General features: G+C 44.0%; 1 protein-coding gene across 2 annotated transcripts in view; it reads left to right on the top strand.

Annotated features, from left to right (window-relative positions):
• slc25a40 (solute carrier family 25 member 40) overlaps window positions 1-18,412 on the top strand; it is a 51,202-nt gene that overhangs the window by 3,571 nt on the left and 29,219 nt on the right. Inside the window, exons 2-5 of one of the 2 annotated variants that reach the window (XM_038797994.1) lie at window positions 5,195-5,302; window positions 5,952-6,011; window positions 7,403-7,509; window positions 13,063-13,130. In XM_038797994.1, coding sequence (XP_038653922.1) covers window positions 5,206-5,302; window positions 5,952-6,011; window positions 7,403-7,509; window positions 13,063-13,130 — 332 coding nt within the window. In that variant the 5' untranslated portion in view covers window positions 5,195-5,205. Of the gene's footprint in view, window positions 1-5,191; window positions 5,303-5,951; window positions 6,012-7,402; window positions 7,510-13,062; window positions 13,131-18,412 lie in introns of both variants that reach the window. The other variant, XM_038797993.1, reaches the window with a different exon arrangement.

Genomic DNA, 18,412 nt, shown 5'->3' with positions numbered 1-18,412 from the left:
AGATTGGATGGAATTCATTCTGATTTGCATTGGCACAATTAATAAAGCCATAACTTAAAAAATCATCTCTATGCTGCTTTGTGCCTGATTTCAGCTTCTTAATTGGCTGTTCACCAGAGGTCCTGGAGCTCACACCAGCACTGCTTTGTCCTGTTGTGGACTCTCCTGAACAGCTCACGCCACCACTGCTTTGTCCTGCTGTGGATTCTCTTGAGCCACTCGCTCCAGCAGGTTTAGTTGTGAGATCCTGGCCTCTTTTTGTCTCTTGACACACTCATCCTTATTACAAAACAATCCGTTTTAAACTTTTCAGTCCTGTTGCCTGCTTGCTGTTAACAAAATGGAGGAATTGCAATCGTGCCCAGAGCATGTGATTTCAATGTTTGGGGCGTGTAACCTGCTCTCTACCGTCGCTTCAGGCAGGAATACTGCGTTGAAAGTAAATTGACGGCAGGTGGAAGCGATGTTTCTTGCTGGGTTCTGGGCATGCGCATCGATGAGTGGGTGCGCATGTACAGCCGCCCGGATTCTGAAAGTCAATCGCGGCTGTCGTTTTTAAAGTCGGTCACAGCCAACATTTTTTAAAGTCGGCTGCTACCGTTGGGCATTAATTGCCGTATTCAGGAAGGCCGCGATGGATGGCTCTGTAACCCTCACGATACTCGCCCGCGATCCACCCACTGGTTGTGACGCCAACTTTGAAAATGACTGCAGGGCAGCACGAGGTCCCAGGTTCGATCCCAGCTCTGGGTCACTGTCCGTGTGGAGTTTGCACATTCTCCCCGTGTTTGCGTGGGTTTTGCCCCCACAACCCAAAGATGTGCAGGCTAGGTGGATTGGCCACACTAAATTGCCCCTTAATTGGAAAAAATGAATTGGGTACTCTAAATTTATTTAAAAAAAAAGAAAATGACTGCTCACCATGGTTGGAAACTGACTGCATACAATCTGCTGCCAAGTCGCAATGAAAGCAGAAGGCAGGAGAGAGCAGATCCCTGGCTTGAGGACTCTCCTTCTGCCCCAGACCAACTCTTGGCCCAAAGGCTCCAGGACTGGCCTGCTGAGTCACCTGAGGACCCAAACGGGGACGAGTTAATAAGCAAACCATAGTCTAATCTTAGCAGTCTGTTCTGTAAGTGTAAAATCTATTCCCAGTTTATTGACTTTTTTTTGACAGAACATACTCACCAATTCTGTAAATAATTACCACAACAGCACAGAGTCATTGGGAGGCATTCAGAGTTTGCACATGGCATGTTACAGATAGTTTCCTGTCAGCAGGGTCACCTTTATTTGCTTTTACATTCGGTTAAACAAAATACAGAACAGCACCATAATATTGAACAAAAAAAAACCTGCCTTTCATGGAGGAGTAGGTAGATCTTCATTTATCTTTCCCAGCCACTGTATGTTATCTGTGTGGCAACTTTTAAGTTTGTGAAGCTTTGAGGCATTGATCTTGTTTTGAATCATATTATATCATCCAGTAAACTGTTTTACTCCTCCCAAAACACCATAGTATTTGAAACCTTTCATTCCAGGATGTTTGATTGTCACTTTAGTTCTTGAGGTCCCAGCAATTACCATAGCTGCAACTCACCTGATTGTTTTAAAATATTATTTTCATGGGATGATTATCCATTTGGCACTTCTGCTGAAATTGTTGGATTGGGTTTTGGATTGAATTTGTTTTGTTTATTGTCTTGTGTCTTTCCGAGGTACAGTAAAAAGTACTGTTCTGCATACAGTTCAGATAGATCATTCCATATGTGAAAAGAAAATGCATAGGGGAAACATCAAATACATAATGTAAATACATAGACACAGGCATCGGGTGATACACAAGTGTAGTACTGCTCAGTAGAGAAGATGTGTGAAGAGATCAGATCAGTCCATAAGAATGTCATTTAGGAGCCTGGTAACAGAGAGAAGAAGCTATTTTTGAATCTGTTAGTGCATGTTCTCAGACTTTTGTATCTCCAGCCAGGTGGACGAAGTTGAAAGAGTGAATAAGTCAGGTGGGAGGGGTCTTTGATTATGCTGCCCGCTTTCCCAAGGCAGCAGGAGGTATAGACAGAGTCGATGGATGGGAGGCAGGTTCACGTGATGGACTGGGCTGTGTTCACGACTCTGTGTAGTTTCATATGGTCTTGGGCCGAGCAGTTGCCCAACCAGGCTGTGATGCAGCCAGATAGGATGCATTCTGTGGTGCATCTGTAAAAGTTGGGTAAGAGTCGATGTGGACATACTGAATTTCCTTAGTTTCCCGAGAAAGTAAGTACACTGTTATGCTTTCTTGGTCATTGCATCAAAGTGGGTGGACCAGGACAGATTTGTTGGTGATGTGCACACCTAGGAATTTGAAGCTGTCAACCATCTCCACCCGGCACCATTGATGCAGACAGGGGTGTGTGTGATACTTTGCTTCCTGAAGTCAATGATCAGCTCTTTAGTTTTGCTGACATTGAGGGAGAGATTGTTGTCGTTACACTCTTTCACTGGTTTCTCGATCTCCCTCCTGTATTCTGACTCATCGCTGTTTGAGGTGACTATGATCTTGTCATCAAACTTGTAGATGGATATGGAGTCACGTTTTGCGCCACAGTCGTGTGTGTGTGTATCAGAGAGTATAATAAAGGGCTAAGTATGCAACCTTGCGGGGCCCTTGTATTGAGGATGATCGTGGAGGAGGTGTTGTTTATCCTTACTGATTGTGGTCAATGGGTCAGTAAGTCAAGGATCCAGTTTGCAGAGGGAGGAGCCAAGTGCTAGGTTTTGTAGCTTTGATATGAGCTTGGCTGGGATTATGTGTTGAAAGTGGAGCTGTACTTAATGAATAGGAGTCTGACGTAGGTGTCCTTGTTTTCAAGATGCTCCAGGGATGAGTGTAGGGCCAGGGTAATGGCTTCTGTCTGGACCAAAGGAAGATTTTAGGAGAATTTTGAAAACTGAAAAAGAAGTACATCATATTATCATATTTAACCCTGAAATGAGTTTCTTACATTTCCGTGCCATCACTCAGACTGTTAGTTTTATCCTCTGTAACGTCTCTGAGGCTGTCCCTCCCACAGATCATCTGCTGCTGAAGCCCTCATTCAGGATTCAGTTACCATTGAGATTTGACTATTCCAAAGTACTCCTAGCCAACTTCCCATCTTCTATATTTCATAAAGTTGACATCATCCCTGGTCCTCATGCATCCAAGTCCAACTCCTTTGGCACCTATGAGCTCACAGACCTACCCAGTTTATAGAATTTACAGTGCAGGAGGAGGCCATTCAGCCCATCGAGTCTGCACCGGTTCTTGGAAACAGCACCCGACCCAAGGTCAACCCCTCCACCCTATCCCCATAACCCAGTAACCCCACCCAACACTAAGGGCAATTTGGACACTAAGAGCAATTTATCATGGTCAATCCACCTAACCTGCACATCTTTGGACTGTGGGAGGAAACCAGAGCACCCGGAGGCAGCAAGGTAGCACTGTGGATAGTACAATCGCTTCACAGCTCCAGGGTCCAAGGTTCAATTCGGCTTGGGTCACTGTCTGTGCGGAGTCTGCACATCCTCCCCGTGTGTGCGTGGGTTTCCTCCGGGTGCTCCGGTTTTCTCCCACAGTCCAAAGATGTGCGGGTTAGGTGGATTGGACATGATAAATTGCCCTTAGTGTCCAAAATTGCCCTTAGTGTTGGGTGGGGTTACTGAGTTATGGGGATAGGGTGTTGATCTTGGGTAGGGTGCTCATTCCAAGAGCCGGTGCAGACTCGATGGGCCGAATGGCCTCCTTCTGCACTATAAATTCTATGAAACCCACGCACACACGGGGAGGATGTGCAGACTCCACACAGTGACCCAAGCCGGAATGAAACCTGGGACCCTGGAGCTGTGAAGCAATTGTGCTATCCACAATGCTACTGTGCTGCCTTAATTTAAAACTCTTATTTTCAAATCCCTCCATGGGTCTGCCCGTTCCCATATTTAATCTCCTCTAGCCCTACAACTTTGAGATCGGTGCTCATCTAATTCTGGCCTCTTGACAAATCTTACTCGGCTTATAGTTTCTTGAGGTAATTCTAATGAGAGCTGCTCCATATTGGAAATGCTGCATCACATAATCACCCAAATAAATCCCCATTAATTTGTGGATGTGTGTGTGTTCTGGGCACGACTCCAATAATCTTACCTGCCAACTCAACTTGCATCAGGAGGTACAGAACCTTGGCATACCACTTGTTCTCAGGGTTTGTCTTCTTTGTGTCATGTGAGAGTACCTTTAAGAAATGGGTGTTTAATAAATGTACCTTTAAGAAATGAGTGTTTATCACTAAAGTCAGAGTGTGGGTGGAGCTGGGCTGTCTGTCAGCTTTTTATTTTCGTTTTAGGCTGTTTGCTCCAGGGTGTGTTTTAGTTTTGTTTTCAGTGTTAGGGCTGAAGCCAGACAAAGCAGGTGTACTGTTGTTTTCTCTGCCATGAAAAGACTATCTCTTGATCATTTGGTGAATTCGGAATTATAAATGTTCTCAGTAGTGAATGCGCTTCTGTTAAAAGGTGTTCCTATTGTCTTCTGGATGTTGTTTGGGAAGTTACTTAGAATTACTTAGTGTTGTATTCTTTGGGGGTTGTATTTGAATTGATGGTTGCTAAGATGTTCACTGTATGTTTTAAAAAGGTTAACTTGAGTTCATAGAATAAACATTGTTTTGCTTTAAAAAATACTTTTCCATTTCTGCTGTACCACACCTGTAGAGTTGGCCCTCCATACCACAATATATTAAAAGTTGTGGGTCAGGTGAACTCCATGATACACTTTGGGGTTCTCTAAACCCTGGCCCATAACAGATGTCATTCAGATCACATCTTCCCTCTGTTCCTCCATATGCAAATATGTGCCGAGTCAGGACGGTGTGTGATCTGGGAGGGGCTTGGATGTCATGAAGTTACCCTTTTGGTTGGTAGAGGTTGCAGCCCTGGGAATGGATATTTTCCACTCAAGCATTTTAGTATTATTCACACTAAGAAATATAAGGAGATATTGGGGCAGATGATCAAAAATCTAGTGCAAGAGTTAAGTAGAAGTTGTGGCAACAGTGACCAGAACAAAATAGAATTCTTAATAGTGTACAAATCTGGAATTCCCAGGACTATCCTTTAATTTTAGAATCATCTCATGTCATGCTTTTTTTCTGTATAGTAGAATAAAGCAAAATGGCTCAGCATCAGTCAAACCTTGGTCCAAATGGAATCACGCCGATCCAACAAATGATCGCTTCATGCTCTGGTGCTTTACTTACTTCATTGCTTGGTAAGATAATTGATTGACTTTTTATTTTCTGAATGTTTGTTTAAAGCATTTATACTTAACACACTTCTGTTCAATGATAATATTATGAACTTGGATTTAGAAATTGAGAATACAAGTGGGGAAATTTACTGGTGAAACCTAATTGTGGAAAGATAGATTATTAAAATATATTGTGAAAGCTGTTTTAGATGTTATATCACAGCACATTGTCAAATCTTGTTGAAAGCCTTTTCTACTTCTAAGAAATCTTCCAGCATATACTCTTGGATAAAAACTTGGATGACATGTCCTTTATGGCTATTCATAACAAATTGTTAGTTGTACTTTGTCTCCATTAAGTTTGCTTGACTTAAATTTAAGAGGCTGCTGTTCTTAAGAAAATGCAGGACACAGTATGCGATAACTATCTCAACAGTATTCTGTATCAAGACTGCAATTATTAGAACTTTTTTTAATGCCAAAGTATGTTATTGCATAAGCAAGATTCACACCCAATGGTTGTTGACTTGTTTAAATGCAACATATCATTGGGATTTTGAGAATTGGGCCATAATTTTGGATGTAATGTTGCGCGTTGATATCTGTTGATAATGGACTAAAATTTTGAACATTACTAAAACAATCTCTTTAAAATACTTTTCCTTTTCAGTTACTCCATTTGATGTTATAAAAATACGGCTGCAAGCACAGAGAACTCCATTTCATAAAGGTAACTGCTAAACTAAGTAGAAGAAAATATTGGATGGAACAAACTGAACTAACAGCTCTCATTGTCTCCCTAATTGAGTACCGACCGTTACCATGTCTCAGGAACTGTTTATTTTCACAGTAACCACAGGGCTGGTTTAGCACAGGGCTAAATAGCTGACTTTTAAAGCAGACCAAGGCAGGCCAGCAGCACGGTTCAATTCCCGTACCAGCCTCCCCGAAGAGGCGCCGGAATGTGGCAACTAGGTGCTTTTCACAGTAACCTCATCTGAAACATACTTGTGACAATAAGCGATTTTCTTTTCATTTCATTTCATTGCAGTGTTAATGTAAGCCTCCTTGTGACACTAATAAAGATTATTATCTCCCAAAATAATTAAGATTGTAAAACCAGTTTGAAACAGTAGTGTTTAGAGTTCTCTCACAATTTATCATGTATACCACAGAATGGATAGAAGTGAATTTCATTCATTTTTAGGTTAGCGATCTATTAAAACTGTTGCAAAATTGATTTTTTTTTACCCTGGGCTTTACCAGTGTTGTACCTGTAAAAACCTCAGATACTTTTGATCAGTTTATTATCCAAAAGTTTTACCCAGGTGCCCTTATTTGCGAGATGAACAAAGAACAAAACAGGTTCACGGTTCAATGCAATTTTATTTGCAATTCTCTTACTCAACAAAGTATGATTCAGACTCGCAGCTGAGCTTTGGGTTTTACCTGCACTTAGTGAAGGAGGCTGGCAAGCTATGATCACTCGCTGTGGATGTCTTCTCTGGGTTCGAAACCCAGGGTCCTTCCTTCCTTGCGATAGTTGTGCCTGGGAAGTCCCACCGGGGACCCCCAGGTTCGTGCTGAAGATCTTTTCTGATGTTCCTTTCTTTATACTAGTATGCTAGCATTGAGTCATAGGTCTACTCCCACAACTGGACATTGTCCCATCCAGACCCAAATAGGATATTACTGTTTTTCCATGATGATTCAACCAAGACCCATTGTCTTCTGAAACATCCTTGTCTGACCAGCCATCAGCTCATTATGGAGTCGGCTGGTGGCTTTTGTCTGTCCCTCGTCCTGCTGCAAAATTGATCACCTGTGCCTGGAAATTTGTTATTCCTGTTCTTTTGTGTAAACATGAGTGGGTAATCACAAAGTCCATATAGCGATAACAAATTTCTGCGTTGACTCGGGTGCTCTTTCAGATGGCCAGTATCGATTCCAGCCAGGGCCTTATGTGATAGTTTGTGTTCATGGCCTATGTACCTGGACAGCCTCACCATACTAGTGTTCTATGTTCTTGGATTTTTCATGTTGTATTGTGCATCAACTTTTGTATGGCAGTAATCTGTACATTTATCCTGATTTTAAATATATATATATATTTACTCATAGGGAAATGTTTTCTGTACTGCAATGGCCTGATGGACCATTTATGTGTCTGTGAAAATGGAAATAACGTTGCTTGGTATAAAGCACCAGGGCAATTCAGAGGAACGTTGGTAAGCTTACTTGTTTCTTTATGGAATACACTCCCAAGTGAAATGCAAATACTCATGAGGAAATATTCTTATGAAGGAATTTAACTTATTGATGTCATGCCCCCATGTGCCAATCATTATAATGCAAGTCCAAGATATCTTGCAAACACAGACTGTATGGATAATTAGTGACAGTAATTTTATTGGTGCTCATACCAATGTTTTTTTTCTCAGAAGCTGTATATGGTTGTTAGGATATCTAGGTAGTATGGCATATCAGCAATCCAAGTCTGACAAAACCAAAATAATGGAGTTCTGGAAAAACTGAAATAAAAACATATAATGCTGGAGATGTTCAGCAGGTCAGGCAGATCTGTGAAGGGAGAAAGTTAGTGTTTCCGGTCAATGACCTTTCATAAGAATTGGACAAATAAGAGATGTAACTGGTTTGAAGGAGGTGTAGATGCAAAAAAGATGGGTGGGGAGGAAGGGACAAAAAGGAAGGTTGGTAATAGCGTGGAAGGAAGGAGAGATTCAAACAGGAGGTGCAAACTAATGCTGGGAGATGGAAGGAATATTTATTAAAAATCTTGTCTGGAAATTGTAAACTTCTCTAAACATTTCTGATGGGAATTCCAATGTTAAAATGTCAAGATTTACTTGTCGCAGTTGCCCTGTCATACAACCTGGTATGCTGTAGAGCTTCCTTATCCCTTGGCACGGCTTCTGTTCTGCTCCTACTACTGTTACATTTAAAAGTACATTCTATTCAGAAGTTCTCTTAATCTTCTATCAAGCAATAATTCCTAATGTCTACCTTCTTGATAAATGGCTGATAACATACTAAGTAATGAACATCTTCGACAAAAGCTCAAAGCCTAAGGAGCACGGCAGCACAGTGGTTAGCACTGTTGCTTCACAACACCAGGGTCCCAGGTCGACCCCGGCTTGTGTCACTGTCTGTGCGGAGTCCGCACACTCTCCCCGTGTCTGCGTGGGTTTCATCCGGGTATTCCGGTTATCTCCCACAAGTCACGAAAGACGTGCTATTAGGTGAATTGGACATTCTGAATTTTCCCTCCGTGCACCCGAACAGGCGCTGGAAATGGGAGAGTATTAAATTCTGCCCACCCTCTTTTGTGTTTCTACTCTTTCAAACTCTTTCTTAATGTTAAGGACCATGACTTGGACACCCTTAAGTCTTCTCTTCAAGAAATAGACCAGTCTGTTCATTCTTGCCTGATAGCATTCTTAAAATGCTATACTTCACAGAGTCACAGAATTGTTACGGCACAGAAAGATGCCATTTGGCCTGCCATGTCTGCACCAGCTCTCTGCAAGAACAATTTACCAAGTGCCATTCCCTGCCTCTCACTGTAGCCCAGCACATTCTTCCTTTCCAGAATAATAATCCAATTCCCTCTTCAGTGCCTTGATTGAACCTGCCTGTACCAAACTCGGGTAGCACATTGCAGATTTTAACCACTGGTTGCATGAAAAAGTTTCTCCTCATGCCCACATTGCTTCTTTTTCCCATTACCTTAAATATATCTCTTCTTGTTCTTGATCCTTTCACCAGTGGTAATATTTTCCTATCTATTCTGTCTAGACCTTTCTTGATTTTGAATATCTCTATCAAATCTCCTTTCAGCCTTATCCAACTTTTCAACGTAATAGAAGTTCCTCATCGTTGGAACCATTCTCGTGAATTTTGCTACATTCTCTCTAATGCTGTCACATCTTCCTTAAAGTTTGGTGCCCTTGTTGCCAAACTCAGTTTTGCAGCATGGTTTAGCCTTAACTCAGTTAAGGCTGAACCAGTGTTTTATACGAGTTCATGGTGGTCGTCTTGTTCTTGTACTCTATACCCTTATTATGCTTTATTAACCGTGTTCTCAACCTGTCCATCAATGATTTATGCATATATACACCAAAGTCATTCTGTTCCTGTATCCTTCTTATAACTATCCTTTTTATTTTATAATGTCTCGTCCCACCAAAATGAATCTCTTCTCTGCACTAAATTTCATCTGCCACTTGCTTGTCCATATATCCTCCTCATGGTTCACAATGCTTCCAAGTGGGGACATCCAGTGGAGGCGTGTAGGAGGAAGTAGCACGTTGGGTGGCTCTTGCTCGGGGCGTGATTTAGTTTTTCAAATTTAATACCCGGTCCCAGTGCAATCTTTCAACAGATAAGTGCAGGAAGACATAAGGAAGGAGGGGGATGTCTAAAAACCAAAAGAAAGCCGCTAGAAGGGGGCAAGTGAAGGTTCGCCATTGAGCGAAACGGGTCAGCTCGGCAACTGGAAAGGTGGCAAAGGCTTGGTCAGTGGGTTGGACCACACCGTTCATGCCAGGAAAGATGACCGTGGTAATGGTTGTTGGGTTTGAAAGCAGTTTGCAAAGCACATGGAGGTGATGAGGAAGGAGATGATGGCGGTAATGAAGGGGCTGGTGGAGGAGGCGATTGCCCCGGTGAAGTCAGCGGTGTCGAGGCATCGGCCGAGGTGCGGGAGCAGGGTGAGAAATTGAACGGGGTGGAGGAGGAGTCACAACACAGCGATCAGCTCACTTCGATGGGTGAGGAGCTGAGGGTGGTGCAGGCCAACAAAGGTCTGCGAGGGAAGGTGGAGGAACTGGAAAACAAATCTGGGTGGCAAAATCTGAGGATCGCGGGCCTGCCCGAGGGGTGGAAGGCCCGAGGCCAACTGAGTACGTTGCCAAGATGTTGGCGGAGCTGTTGGAGGAGGGAAATGATTCCTACTGGTATGAACTGGATAGGGCTCATTGGCCGTTGAGGCCTAAACCGAAAATAAATGAGCCGCCAAGAGTGGTGCTTATTTGTTTGCATAGGTACCATGTGAAGGAGAAGGTCTTGAGTTGGGCGAAGCAGAAACGGAAGGTGCAGTGGCCTGGAGCTGGTATACACATATACCAGAACTTAACTGTGGGGTTGGCGAGGAGGCGGGCAGCCTTCGACCGAGTGAGATGGCACTGTATAACAGCAGTGTGTGGTTCGGCATAGTGCATCCAGCTAAGTTGAGGGTGATCTACAACTCCAACGACTTTTACTTTGAGACGTGGAAGCGGTGGAGGCATTTGTGAAGGCAGAAGGACTGGGGCAGAATTGAGAAATGAGACTGAGGATTGTTCTTGGACTGAGGGTGGGTGGGGATGGAAGATTCTATTTGGTTCAATTTTTCATTTCATGTTTTGTGTTAAATCGGGTGAAGTTGCCTATTTGAGTCAGGTAAGAGGTGGGATTTTTAGCGATGACTGTTTTCTGGGGTTTTGAGTTTGCACTGGGTTTGTTTGTTTGAAGGGGATTTATTTGTTTTCCTGGGAACCGAGGAGGGGATTGGAGGGGAGTGGGGCCTGGGGAGCAGCTTCCACACCTGCAAGCTCAAGTTGGCAAGTGAATGGGAGTGTGGTGGGGGGAGGGGCTGCGATCATTGGAGCCTGGTCAAAGAGGTTTTGATGGGCTTAGGAGGTGTGAAAAGTGGGGGGAGGGGTCCGAATCTGGGTGAGTTGTTTTCAAGAGGAAGTGGATGGAGGGATTCTGGGAGGTGGGTAGGGGTTCAATGGCAACAAAGGGATGGGATGGGCCAGGCTCAGTGGGCAGGACCTGAAGTTATGATGGCAGTTAGGAGGGGCAGTGGGGATGATGGCGGTTAGGAGGGGAAGTGGGGGTGAGAGATCCCTGGTCAGGATAGTTACATAGAACTTGGGGAGGGGGGGGTGTAGCGGTTGTGGTGCGAAAGAGAGTGAGGCTCCATTCCGCACTTGGATTCGCACAATGGGAGGGGATTGGAATCTGGTACAAGAGCCAAGGATGGATAGGTTGTAGCCATGCTCGTTTGCCCAGCCGGGGGAGTGGTGAAGGTGCTGACTGGGCATTTGAAGGAAATGGGAGTGATGGACCCGTGGAGGTTTTTACACCAGAGGGAGCGGGAGTACTCTTTTTTTTTTTTTTTTTCTCCTCGCTTCATGAAGTTTATTCGGGGATAGACATCTTCATAGTAGGGATGGCATTGCTGGCGGGGTTAGGGGATCAGTGTATTTGGCGATAGTCATCTCTGGGGGAGAGGAGGAGGAGGGGTGAGGTAGCGACCCGGGGTCAGGAAGATGGTCCTGCAGAGAGGTCAGCAGGCGACGCGTGCTGGGCTATTACTATTGGGTGGTGAATGCCGAAAAGGTGAGGAGTTGGGTTGGAGGGGGAAGTAGGGGGATAGAGAGAGAGTCCCAGTGGATTAGAATGGAGAATGGTCTGTGTAGGGGTTCGGGGTTGAGGGTGCTGACCGCTCCCAATGGCCCCGGGCAAGTACTCTGAGAGTCCAGTGGTGAGATGATTTGGAGGCAGTTGAGGCAGCACTTTAAGCTGGGTATGGGGAGATGATAATTTACCTGTCCCTAATCCATTCTTGCCCTATTCAGTTGACTTTTCCACAGTTAATTATTCTTTCTTTGGATTGTTCTTTGCCTTTTCCATAGCCAACTTATATCTTTATGTTGTTTATGTACAAATATACTACATGAATTATAATAAATACTTTATACAAAAATATATATTAATATAAATTATTATGGCCCATAATTTACTGTAAAAGTAACAATGAGGCTAATGGTACTCCCCATTATTTAGCTGCTACAACTTCAGATGTGCAGTTTAATGTGGAAATCTAAAAGTTGCTGTTAGCTTCATGAATGTGGCTTCTTGCTGAAATGCTTTGAATGACAAGAATCTGCTATATTGGCATGGTAGATAAAGTGCTAAATTTTCCACAGAAGGTTGTTGTACCTGTTTCAGTCTATAACCTTTTAATTGTGTCATTGTTAATTATTTGCAAATAACTTCCCTGACAGTGAAAATTAAATGTGTCTCTCATTTTCTTTTGAGTTTTAGTTGTTGTTAAGAGTTAAATATGTCAATTTAAATTTTGTTTTGACTTTTCCTTTTTTGTTTCTTTATCACTCAATCTAATCTTTTCTTAATTTTATTTCTCTTTCTTTATTTGATCTGTCATTGAATTTTCCCAGTCTGCATTGCCTATCCTTCTCAATCCTTGTTCTGTTAATGTCACAGTACTTGAGTCTGATTGATTTGAGAGATAGGCACTTGCTTACACTGTTCATGCAGGTATTGGATATCTGGCTTCCTCTCTCTTATGTTTTCAGCTTACATTCTTGGCAAAGTGCCGCACAATGTTTAAAAATCCTAAACCGGCAAGGGCAAGTCTAAGTAATGGCACACACTATTGATTTCTCTGCCATGGCAAATTATGAGCCTTTATATCCATAATATTTGTTTGCGTGTGTGCATTTATTATCAGATTGACACTTAATATAACACTTCATTCCATCATACTGTTTATGTTGCATTTCAAATGGAGCATTGATTTAGGCCTGGTAGCTACTTAGCAACGACACTAATGTCCACTTTAATTTTAAATTTTTTTGAATGAAAAAGCAGTCAACATGCCTTATCAGATGTGACAGATTTGTCTTTGAATGTGCTTTATTTTAAGTCATTGTCTGGCATAACACAAGGATTTTTTCATTTCTATGTTCTAGGATGCATTTGTTCAAATTGTGCGTTATGAGGGAATAAAGTCACTCTGGAGTGGACTTCCTCCAACATTGTAAGGCTATTTAAATAATGCTGTCATAAGTTTAGATACTTGACCTGCAACGTTGCATTTTTAAAAAACAATGAAACATTCATCTATGCTTCAGCTTAGTGAGAAGCTAAACTGCATCCTCCCTTGGAACCCTTTGGTAGATGTCCGTTGAAAATAAACGTTTAAAATGGCTACAGCAGAAACAGAAAAGGCTAGAAATAATGAGTAGTCACAGGTTTACAGAAGAAGGCAGTGCCTTAGGTCGATGATGAAGAGGAGAATAAAATACTATAGAACATAGAACATTACAGCGCAGTACCATCCATATGTTTATCCAATGACCATTTAAATGCCCTTAATGTTGGCGAGTCCACTACTGTTGCAGGCAGGTTATTCTACGCCCTTACTACTCTGAGTAAAGAATCTACCTCTGACATTTGTCCTATATCATAACTGAGAGGTAATGATTCCATATACAGCCTTAGTATGACCTCCGTTAAGTGCTGTGTGCAGTATTGAGCTCCACACTATAAGTAGGGATATTGAGACTTTTAGAGATGGTAAAATGCATGTCGACTTGAATTTTAACTGAGAAAATGTAAAAATGAAGAAAGATTTCAAAATTGTGCCTTTATTTAGACCAATGCAGATTATGGGCAATCTAGTAGAAGGAATGAAACTCGTAACAGGATGAGATAGCAGAGATTTAGAATAGAAGGTGAACTTCTTCATACAGAGTTGTGAGGCTGAGGAATTAATGCCCAGAACTAATGGTTAAGGCAAAAACTCTGCCTGTATTGCAGTTTGAATTGGGTAGACAAATGAAAGGAAAGGTGGTTGAAGGAGCTTGGGAACAGACATGCTCCACACTATTTCCTTATGTGGTGCGTAACCACCACCATGCACTGGTTGGGATGTACAGCTTGTTTCTGTGTGTTATCTCTCCAAAGATGCCAATTATACTTGGAAGTTATGTTCAAGAAGTACCCTTTTATTAAAACTGAAAAATAACTGGTGCATTAATACAATCAGAAAAGTGTATAGCATAATTTCAATCAAGTAAAATACATATATATTGAAGAAAAGGAACTGATATCCCACCCAAAAGAAAATGCAAGCAATAGATGAGTCAAAAAAATTGAGTCAAGTGTTCACATTCTACTGTCTAAGTTGAGATCTTCTAAAACTCTGTTGGCCATGTCTAAACTCAGCAAGTCCTGTTTCCTCATCCCCTATCACCCTGTGCTCACTGACCTACATTGGCTCCTGATCAAGCTACATCTTGATTTTAAATTTTTTATCCATTTTCAAATCCCTCCATGGCCTTACTCCTTCTAATCACTGTAATCTTCTCCTTCCCCATAATGCTCCAAGCTACCTGTGCTCCTCTAATTCTAGCCTTCAATTTTAATTATTTCACCATTGCTAGTTGTGCCTTCTGTTGCCTAGATTTGAAGCTCCAGAATTACCTCCCTCCACCTGTTTGCCTCTCTGTTTTCTTTAAGATTCTTTTTCAAACCTATCTTTTTTTTTAAAACCAAGCCTTTGGTCATCTGACCTAATTTTTCCTTCCGTGGCTTGATATCATGCTTTATTTCATAATGCTTCTCTTAAAGGTGCTATATAAATTCTTGAAAGTTCCACCTCATCAGATGGAATAAAGTATAATAGGTATTCACCAGCATAAATATGGAAAATAGCAGCTCATTTGGGGGATACTATACTTGTGGTCTAATAGAGTATCCTCCATCTAAAATGTTATAATCTGCCTTTGCCCATCATGCTTTAAATAGCTATATTTACAAATTAAAGCCTGCAGTACAATATCAGCATCATGGGTGGTGGTGTCCAAGGCATGGCTCAGTCTGTGACGGCCATGGCTGAAAACCTCGAGAACATGTCCCAGTCACTGGGGGCTATGCCACAAAGGCAGTTGGATATTGCCAAGGCACTCTAGAGTGTGGCCCAGTCACAGAGGATCATTAGTGAGGGCATTGGCAGCATGGTGCAGACAATGGGGTACCACCAGGGATGGCAGAGCCAGATGGCCAAGCCAGATGAGCGGTATGGTGGCATTGTGGTTATCACGGTTGGCTCACCGTGTGAGGGACCCGGGTTTAATTCCAACCTTGGGTGACTGCGGAGTTTGTACCTTCTCCCCCGGGTGCTCCAATCTCCTCCCACAGTCCACAGATGTGCAGGTTGGGTGGATGGTGATCCTAAGTTGGCCCTTAGTGTCTAAGGATGTGCAGGTTAGGTTACAGGATGATGGAGGTGGGTGGGGAAGTGGGCCCAGGTAGGGTGCTCTTTCAGAGGGTTGGTAGAGGCTGAATAACCTCCTTCTGCACTGTTGGGATTCTATGACGCAGGGGCCTCAGGAGCTCACACATCTGGAGCTGCTCCTTAATCCAAAGGTGGCCCCTAGGACCCTACGGGAGGAGGGAGCACCGGAGACCGACCCTGGAGCCTCCGAACAGGGGGGGGAGCTAAATGAGTGGACTGGTGGGAAATGGTTGGAAGAAGGGATGGATGTTTTGATAGACTCGTGGGTGGTCGGGAGGGAGGGGTGAGTTGGGTGGGAAGGGGAGAGGAGGTGGGATGACGGATTAATCCTTTCCTATAGAAGCGGATGAGAGCCTCCCTGATTCACGGAGCCCTGACCCTCACGGCGGCTTGTCCTCCATCCACAAGCTGCTCCCGCGGGTCCTCCGCGGGCTTGTTCTACTGGTCAAGCCCCTCCTCATCGTCCATTTCCTCCACTTACAGACTGTCACTATGCAGCTGTGCCATGTTGTGGAGAGCACAGCAGACCACCACAAAGCGGGCGTTCCTCTGGGGGGGTGTACTGCAGTGCACCATCAGAGTGGTCGAGGCATCAGATCGTCATTTTTGAACAGTTCAGTTGAAAGAGCACTACTCCTTCCCCAAGTGTGGGACGCCAGGTTTCCAGGGTATGGGGCGGGCCCCTGCACATGGGATGTCCCTTGGGTCTGCACTATGCTGACGCTTGCGTCTTCTCGGGCGTCTGGCTGCCTGGAATGCCAGCAGCACCTTGAAGGAAGCTGCTGCGGGATCCACAATGCCATTCATAATGTGACATCTGTAAGGAATTGGAGAGGGTGAGAGCCCGACAATCTGTTATGTCTTCCATCCGTTACCCTAGAGCTCTTCCAAGCCTCCGCCTCCCCCACCCTTATTTTCTTTTTCATAAATTTAGAGTACCCAATTACATTTTTTTGCAATTAAGGGGCAATTTAGCATGGCCAATCCACCTAATTTACACATCTTTGGCTTGTGGGGATGAAACGCACGCAGACACTGGGTGAATGTGCAAACTCCACATGGACAGTGACCCAGGGTTGGGATTCAAACCCGGGTCCTCGGTGCCGAAGGCTGCAGTGCTAACCACCGTACCGCGTGCCGCCCCTACTCTTGTGCTTCCCGCATTCTCTGAGTGCTATCGAACAAGCTGATTGTGCTGGGGGACACCCCGTCCTGCACACGCACCCCGGCCACAGGGGCCCGTGGGCTGGTCGAGGGACTACCCCAGTGCTGAAGCACAACTCTACGCTGTTTGATTGTTAGCTGCTGCCTCTGTGGTGCACCTCTGTTGGCGCCTCCAGTGTTCCCGCGAAGTGTCCAATCCGGGGCTGGCTTTTGGAGCTGAGCCCCTCACCCCCAGCCTAGGGGTGACCCCCCCCCCCTCCCCTTCCTGGGGACTGATTGCCCAATTTCGAAGATGGCTACCCACCATCTCTGATTCCCTCAACAGCCATGCGCTAGCTTCACCTTTTTAAATGGGTGTGTTAAAGGGCACCCCATGACTACTCGCTGGGGAGCTGATTAGATCACAGGAATCAGTTGAATAGGGGGTCCGTCACGTTAACAATATGGAGATTGGCCTCAGTTGGTGTGATTTGGTTTTCTCGCCATGTCTAGGGAGAATCTGGAACCCGCCAATGGGAGTGGGCCAGTTAGGTCTGAAACCGATCGCCGCCTGGCACGGATCCCAATTTCAGCCTCTCCCGCGATCTAACCGGCTTGCAAGGATCTGCGCCGGGTGCAACATGGCCGTTAGATTGCATGCAAATTCGTTTTGAGGACAAATCGTTTGATCACCTTTGTCTTTTATAAATTTAGAGTACCCAATTAATTTTTTTTTCCCAATTAAGGGGCAATTTAGCCTGGCCAATTCACTTACCCTGCACATCCTTGGGTTGTGGGGGTGCGACCCATGCAGACGTGGGGAGAATGAGCAAATTCCACATGGACAGTGACCTGGGTCCGGGATCGAACATGGGCCCTTGGCGCCGCGAAGCAGCAGTGCCAAATACTGTGCCGCCTTTTGATTGCCCATCTTGATGAGTTTATTAATGAGGTAGTAGTGAGTTACGTAATGCATGTCATACATTGTGTATATAGACTTCCAAATGGTGTTTGGTGTACTGAATAGGCTTGTTTGAAAAAAGTTTAAACCTGTGGGATAAAGGGGGCAGCAGCAGTATGGATACCAAATTGGATACAAAGGATAGAAAGCCTAGTTGTGGTTGATGGCTTTATTTTGGACTGGACAAAGATATATGGTCTTCCTCAGGATTCAGAAACAGGACCACAGCTGTTTTTGACATACATTAATGACTTGGACTTGGGGTGCAGGGCACAAGTTTGAAATTTACAGATGAGACAAACTCGAAAGTGTATTAAATAGTGAGAAGATAGTCTTATTCAGATGTAGTTTCTTGTGATCCATAATGATCTGCTTCCACTCCAGTTCAATCGGTTCTCAGGTGACTGAGAAGTCCAACACATGATCTGCAAACACTGCCATGTGCAGAGCAAGTGGCACTTGGAGGCCGAGTAGATGAGTTGTTAGGAAGTTTGTATGCACTCTCCGATGCCTCGACTTTTGCTTCTGCATATTACTGATGAAGTCGCTCTTAACTTTGGGTCAAAAGTAGAGAATCTCATGAGTCAGTAAGGATGTTTTGCCTCTTTAGTGATGTCGTTGAAACATCCCTGAAGCATCCCAATTGTCTTCTTCGGAGTCTCCTGTCAGAATCGAGTTCCAGGTAGAGCAGTTGCTTCTGGGACCTGTTGTCAGGCATATGAACAACTTGCTCTGCCCAGCAAAGCTTATTTCAAGTGCTTAGCGCCATCATGGGTGGTGACGCTGTTATTGGAGGATCTTAGGAAGGCACAACTGGTTGCACTTCTCCATTACTTTGAGGTGCCTTCTATAGATTGTCCAAGTCTCTGAAGCGTATAAGAGCGTGGGGATTGCTGCTGACTAGTTTTTTTTAAAA

Source organism: Scyliorhinus canicula, chromosome 5 (genome assembly GCF_902713615.1).
Source record: "Scyliorhinus canicula chromosome 5, sScyCan1.1, whole genome shotgun sequence".
Taxonomy (NCBI): domain Eukaryota; kingdom Metazoa; phylum Chordata; class Chondrichthyes; order Carcharhiniformes; family Scyliorhinidae; genus Scyliorhinus; species Scyliorhinus canicula.
Note: the sequence above shows the minus strand (reverse complement) of the source record. Positions and strands in the feature narration are given on the sequence as shown.